Raw genomic sequence first — 7,332 nt, 5'->3', positions numbered from 1 at the left:
TGGGCCATGGAACTAACTGTCAGTGTAAAAGATGCAGAACCACCGTTGCTATCTGAATCATTCACATGTAGAGCAGAGCTGTCTCTCTGTTCTGCTTTCATACTGTAGACAATAGCCAACCCAGTCCCGGATGTAGAGGTAGTTAGCTGAGCAGTGAGAGTATTGTCAAGGACTTTCCTGTGGGGCCCCATTTGGAGTACCACTGCAAGTGCTGGGGATAGGTCCTAACTGGGCTGCAGATGGGTTTAACCCGGTTATTTCAGAATACTGTTTCTGATTTATCCACTTCCTGTTGCTAGATGGGGGGTTCCTTGCACTTACCACCCTGTTTCACTCTGATTCTGCACGTGTACCTTGAAAAAGAAGCCAGGTACACTCTTCATCTTCACTGCACGTAGATTCCTTTACTGGTCAATAGAAGGTTATGTTCTGGTCAATGGTCAATAGAAAGTATATGTTATATATACTCAGCCTCTGCCTCATACTGCTCACAGCTAACATCACCCACGCGTGTACAACTCACGTATCACATTTGGATTAGCAGGGAGCCACTGAAACAAAGGTAGGACTAAACTCATAAAAAGCACAGTATACCAACCACCCTTGGTACGTTGCATGAGACTTGTGATGATGTAGATGTGAATAAAAAAAAAAGTTTAATGAAGGATTTATTTAATTTGCTCAGATTAAATGTACATAAGATAACGCACAAAGACAAAGGTCCTAGTAATAAAAGGTACTACCCTCTGTGAATGTTTTTTAATGTATTTCGTCCTCTCCTATTCATTGATGAGAACAATCTGAAACTGTGTCTGAAAATTATTTCGAGTCTTAGATTTACGTTTTTATTAATGCATTTGTTTATTTAGCATTGTCTAGTCCAAACGGGCTTGCTAAGGATAAGTAGTTGTACAAGATTTGGGTAATGTACATTCTTTAAGGATTTACAGGATGTAGTTTGAATATGTGACCCTTTAATGGATAACAAAAAATCTGCAATACTATGATTTTGAATGATTTTACACACTTTTTGTAAAGACTTCATCTGTTGTAGATTCCAGTGTGGAGGTTGTTCTTAAACTCTGCTGCAGTACATTTGGATAGGTTTTATTATCATAAGCGAGCTCCTACAGTTGTGATCACACAGTGTGTGCCAGTGGATGCCATTCTTGCGATTCAACTGGGCATCATAGCAGGAATCATACCACCAGCCGCCTCCGTGGAGATCTGCACATTCAGAAGAGGTTGACCTGTCGTTATCCCGATCGTGAGTTGAAAATTTCATATTGTCATGCATGCTTTTTGTACTCGAGTTGGTCAAAGAGTCCCCCGCATCGCCTTGATATGTTCCCAATCGCAGCTGGAATCCATGATTTGCATCTTTCACAAGGAAGCTGTCGTACTCCGCGTACCTGGTTCTATTATTGGAATCTGTCAATATGATCTTAATCTTGTACCACTTCTGTTGTGTCAGCAGGTTGATGTAGTGGTTGCCCAGCCAATGGTTGTCCTCGATAAATCCAAACCCATATTGGTACGTTGACCACGATTCAGCCCAGGTCATGTCGGTATCAAAGCGGTTCTTTTGGATCACGGTCCACCCATCACAGTCGTGCATGAAGCACTGGACAACCAGCTTTGGAGAGCCTTCTGGGCGAATGACATACAGGCCACTCTCTGTGTGCCCCAGCTTGTAGAGTTCTTCACAGTCTCTCGTGTAGAATACTGTAGGATTAAAAGAGAACAGCATAACAAAAAAATTGATAATCAGAAACTGGAAGTCATCTGTATTCTCTACTTATTTTGAACATCCACGGGCACCTCTACTTAAAGTAAACATACACTATCAGGATTTTACTAGCATTTTACCTGCTAATCAATCGCATCTAAAGTTATCATTCGCCATCTTCAAAGACACACCACAGACATCAATAGTACTGCACATTAACAAAAAAATCAAGAAACCCCTAGTTATAATTGGGGCTGCCAGTTTTCCGTTTTTACTGCTTTTTACAGAAAAATACAGGCAGAAAACAATTTATTTTCCTGCCTGTATTTATTTTTAAATACAGGAAAATACAGAAAATAGACTTTCTTCGGATGCTTTTTTTCTACTGTCACTCATGAGTGCCAGGTCAGTAGCTGTACAGATTATGAGGTGGGGGAGATGAAAAAAAGACAATAGATTTCTTGATTAAGCTTAATTACACGCAGATCTACATTTATTTATGCTATTCTACAATGCAAGTGTTTTCAGATAACTCTATTGCACTGTATACCATTAGGACATTCAAATGCGAGTATACATTTATCATTTAAATAAATGTGGAAAAAAAACATTGCAGCTTCCTATATACAGTAAACTCAAAATAAAAATGGATAAATACCAAAAAAAAGAGCAAAACTAAATATGGATAAATACAGACGGAAATGTTGAAAAAAATCGGTACCATTAAACCTGGAACCCTAATTATAATGAATTTGTTATTTGTCGTCCATGAGTTCTGAGAGACACCTATATGAATATGTACTCTTTGAGATGACACTAAAATATTTGTTCTCCTTAAGTGCAGTCTAGTACCTGCTACTTTATAACTGCCAGATGTCACAGTTTGAAGTATTTGGTGTAGTAATAACAGGTGAACCTTGATTGTTAGATATTTCCTTTGTGAGATGGTATATAAGGCAGCACACCTGAACCTAATACAATTATTTTGTGGGCTTCCACTAATGTTGTTCACGAGGTCCCTTCTCCGCACAAGAGGGGCGAGGTCTGACCCCTTCCAACAAAGGCATATTTATTGGCTACATAACGTGTAGCCACTCTCACAGTTAACTGCTGATTTCAGGTGTTGGCTCTGGTCCTGTTCTTGGTTTCTTACTAAAATGTGGGCCCTAAACAGCCTAAAGTAACCATCATAATGATTTAAGGATTCATTTACCTTGAAAAAAAAATCCATTGCATTGGCCATCTCAGTGCATTTTAGGTGTCCTAGGTTTAGTACATTTTGTGTTCCTCGCACATTTAGCAATGCAGTCTTTGCGGATATACTTCAGAATATGGCTAAATGTTTGTGGTGTTTCTCCTCCAGCAGGAGGGCATCAAAGGCAGCTGATCATGTGCCCAATCTGCAGAAACTGACTTGCTGATAATACCAGTGGAGTGCCTGTTTGTTCATGATACTCAATTCCAGAAGTATTGTTATTTTTCCTTGACTTAGCTGGCAAATATCAAGTCTCATTAATTGCCATTGCAATGAGAAACACATTGCTGTAGGACCACCACATAATATGTTCGGTTTGTGGTCTTCCTTGTCCTTCATAGCCCATGGTTATAAATTCTTGGAAAAGTCAATCAAGGTCCATTACAAAGCCAGCGAGAAGCCGTGCTCTTATTATATCAAATGGTACATGTTTTCTTTTGAACATATGAAATCCCTTAGCCTACTCACAATGCATCCTTGGCACTGGATGAGCCTCATTGTGAATCTGGTTACCACGTGAAACCACATAAGCTACACAACCATACCAGCTTCCACCCCTAATTAGTAAGTAAATCAGGATAGAACAACATACGCTCACATGTGTTCTCTAAAAATCCAGGCAAACAATTGTATGGTGAAGGTACAGAGTAAAATAATTTCGTTTGGATTGGTGGCAGTCCTACACTGTTTCCTATTCATAGATGAGGCTAGATCACATGACAGAACTCCGCCATAAAAATGACCTGTACATTGTTGCAATTTGTTATTCCTGAAACTCTAGAAAATTTAGAAATGAGCAGTTCTATCACACATTGAAACTGAATAATGTTCTGCCTGGTTCATTCTTGGGGTGTCGATGTCCCATGTTATGTATGAAGTTGTTTTCCTGTAAGTCTACATGTTATTAGAGCTTTTCTTGCAGTACACTGTACTGAGAGCTTCGTCAAGTAGACGTTTTCTGATGCCAGGTCATTCAGGATCTTTCAGGCAAGGCTTTGCCACCTCTTTAGAAAGATACTGTCACACCTGATCATTCATGGCGACTGCAGTCAAGCTTGGTCTACTTTTAGCCTCCTCTAGAAGCATCCATCAAGACATTCACAGACACAGATTGAGAAAGATGCCACCTTTAAACTGTGGGTGAACATCTGTTTGTAAGAAGAGCCAACAGTGTCTTTAAGTAGCATCGAGTTACGGTGGGTGAGCAGATGGGTGAAAAAGTGGCAAGAGCAGGCTGTGTAAATGGTGTAGGTTGTTCCTGGAGAATGTGTTTTTTTGACTTTGACATTTCAGATTATTTTATATATATGACAGACCCTTACCAAACCTCTGTATCAGAAGGATAACATTCACCTAAATAGACAAACGTTTTTCATACTGAAAAACAACCAACCTTCACCCACCCCCAAAATGCTGTAACATGTTCAATCAGTCTACAAAAATATCTACTAAGTTCAGTTGCCTTTTCATCAAAAATTGAAAAAAAGCAACAACACTTCTCTCCATTATATTGGTAAATCACCAACCATGCCCAATCAATCAGTCAATCAATCAGAGTACTTGTAAAGCGCGCTACTTACCCGTGAGGGTCTCAAGGCGCTGAGGGGAGGGGGTGCCGCTACTGCGCGAAGAACCAGGTCTTGAGGAGTCTTCTGAAGGCGAGTAGGTCTTGGGTTTGCCGTAGGTGGGTAGGGAGGGTGTTCCAGGTCTTGGCGGCGAGGTAGGAGAAGGATCTGCCGCCGGAGGTTGTTGGTTGGATGCGGGGGACATCGGCGAGGGCAAGGCTGGCGGAGCGGAGCTAGTGGGTCGGGGTGTAAAAGTTGAGTCTGCTGTTCAGGTAGGCTGGTTCGGCGTTGTGGAGTGCTTTGTGTGCGTGGGTGAAGAGCTTGAAGGTGATTCTCTTGTCGACGGGGAGCCAGTGTAGGTCTCGCAGGTGGGGGGTGATGTGGCTATGGCAGGGGACGTTGACGATCAGTCGGGCGTAGGCATTTTGGATGCGTTGTAGTCGTCGTAGGTGTTTTGCCGGGATTCCTGCTTAGGCTGCGTTGCTGTAGTCCAGTCTGCTGCTGACGAGGGCCTGTGTCACCGTTCTTCTTGTTTCGGTCTTGATCCACTTGTAGATCCTGCAGAGCATGCGGAGGGTATTGTAGCAGGAGGAGGAGACGGCGTTGACCTGTTTAGAGAGGGAGGAGTCGAGGATGAATCCTAGGTTGCGTGCATGGTCGGTGGGTGTCGGTGCTGCTCCCAGTGTGGTCGGCCACCAGGAGTCGTCCCAGGCTGAAGGGGTGGGTCCGAGGATGAGTACCTCCGTCTTGTCTGAGTTTAGCTTCAGACGGCTGTTCTTCATCCAGTCGGCGACGGCCTTCATTCCCTCGTGGAGGTTGGTTTTGGCGGTGTGCGGGTCCTTGGTGAGGGAGAGGATGAGCTGGGTGTCGTCAGCGTAGGAGATGATGTTAAGGTCGTGTTGGTGGGCCCCTTGTGCGAGGGGGGCCATGTAGATGTTGAACAGCGTCGGGCTGAGCGATGAGCTCTGGGGGACGCCGCAGATGATGTCGGTGGCCTCGGATCGGAAGGGCGGGAGGCAGACGCTCTGGGTTCTGCCGGAGAAGAAGGACGTGGTCCAGTCAAGGGCCTTCTCTTGGATTCCGGCTTCTAAGAGGCGTGTCTTTAGAGTGCGATGGTAGGCCGTGTCGAAGGCGGCTGACAGGTCCAGGAGGATGAGGGCTGATGTTTAGCCGTTGTCTAGTTGCCGCCTGATGTCGTCTGTGGCGGCGATGAGGGCTGTCTCGGTGCTGTGGTTTCGTCTGAACCCGAACTGGGACGCGTCCAAGATGTTGTTGTCTTACAGGTGGCGGGCCAGTTGCATGTTGATGATTTTCTCGATGACCTTCGCCGGGAACGGGAGCAGGGAGATGGGCCGGACGTTCTTGAGGTCCTTGGGGTCCGCCTTGAGCTTCTTGAGGACGGAGCTGATTTCGGCGTGTTTCCAGCTTTCCGGGAATGTCGCTGTTTTGAAGGAGATGTTGATGACCTTCCGTAGTTGGGGTGCGATGGCAGCGTCTGCTTTGTTGAATACGTGGTGTGGGCACGGGTCTGACGGAGATCCTGAGTGGATGGAGTTCATGACCTTGCGTGTCTCATCGTCGTTGACGTTGGACCAGGAGGTCAGGCGGTTGGCGCTGGTGGTGTTCACAGGGGAGGTGGGGTCTGGCGTAGGGTGGTCATGGTGTTGAAACTGTCATGGATGTCAGCGATCTTGCGGTGGAAGAAGATGGCCAGTGAGTTGCACAGTTCTTGTGAGGGCGGTATGTCGTTGGCGTTGGCGCTGGGGTTGGAGAGTTCCTTTACGATGCTGAAGAGCTCTTTGCTGTTGTGTGTGCTGTTATCCAGGCAGTCTTTGAAGGAGGATCTCTTGGATAATCTGAATAGGTGGTGATGTCTGCGGGTGGCGTCCTTGTGGGCTGCGTGGTTGTCTGGAGTGCGTTCGTGGAGCCATATCTTCTCCAGTTTCCGGCAGGCGCGTTTGGAGGTCTGCAGCTCGTCGGAGAACCAGGTGGCTATCTTGCTGGCGTGGTTGTTGGAGGGTTTCTTGAGTGGGGCGAGGGTGTTGGCGCAGTCGTCGATCCATTGTCTGAGGTTGCAGGCTGGTTTGCGCCTGGGTTGGTGGGGTCGGTGGGTGGGTTCTGTGCGAGGGTGGTGATCAGCTGGTCTTCGGTGACTTTGCTACAGCAGCGGCGAGGCAGATGTTGGATGCGGTGGTGCGTGGTTGGTTTGTTGAAGGTGAAATGGATGCAGCGGTGGTCAGTCCAGTGGAGTTCGGTGGTGTGCTCGAAGGCGACGTGGGTGCCTGTGGAGAAGATGGGGTCCAGTGTGTGGCCAGCGGCGTGGGTGGGTGCGGTGACGATTTGTCTGAGGCCAAGGTTGGCGAGGTTGTCGATCAGGGTGGCGGAGTTGGCGTTGTTGTTGTTCTCGAGGTGGAAATTCAGGTCCCCGAGGAGGATGTAGTCTGTGGAAGCGAGGGTGTGGGTGCTGGCGAGGTCGGCGATGGAGTCGCTGAATTGTGCTCGGGGTCCGGGTGGTCTGTAGATGGTCCGTTCATGACAGACGGCCACCGGGAACACACAGAGGAGGGATACCGATTAATAGCTCACCACTAACCAGGAAGCACACCCGTCTTCCATGGTTTTCTTCTTTATGGATCCCCTCCCGGTTTTCGTAGTTTACATGACTTAATTCAGAGGCCCTGCACCAGGAAATCTCTGATACCACTAAGAAACAGACGTCACTAGTCGATTAGCACGTGACTTTATTTTCGGAACCACAGGATAATCCATCCGTTTGCAACTAA

General features: G+C 46.3%; 1 protein-coding gene across 1 annotated transcript in view; it reads right to left on the bottom strand.

Annotated features, from left to right (window-relative positions):
- Nucleotides 1-651: 651 nt before the first annotated feature.
- LOC144823508 (fibrinogen-like protein 1-like protein) overlaps nucleotides 652-7,332 on the bottom strand; it is a 51,812-nt gene continuing 45,131 nt past the window's right edge. Inside the window, exon 2 of the mRNA XM_078682082.1 lies at nucleotides 652-1,725. Within this exon, the coding sequence (XP_078538208.1) occupies nucleotides 1,076-1,725 (650 nt within the window). The 3' untranslated portion in view covers nucleotides 652-1,075. The remainder of the gene's footprint in view (nucleotides 1,726-7,332) is intronic.

The sequence above is a fragment of the Lissotriton helveticus genome, chromosome 3_1, assembly GCF_964261635.1.
Source record: "Lissotriton helveticus chromosome 3_1, aLisHel1.1, whole genome shotgun sequence".
NCBI lineage: Eukaryota > Metazoa > Chordata > Amphibia > Caudata > Salamandridae > Lissotriton > Lissotriton helveticus.
Note: the sequence above shows the minus strand (reverse complement) of the source record. Positions and strands in the feature narration are given on the sequence as shown.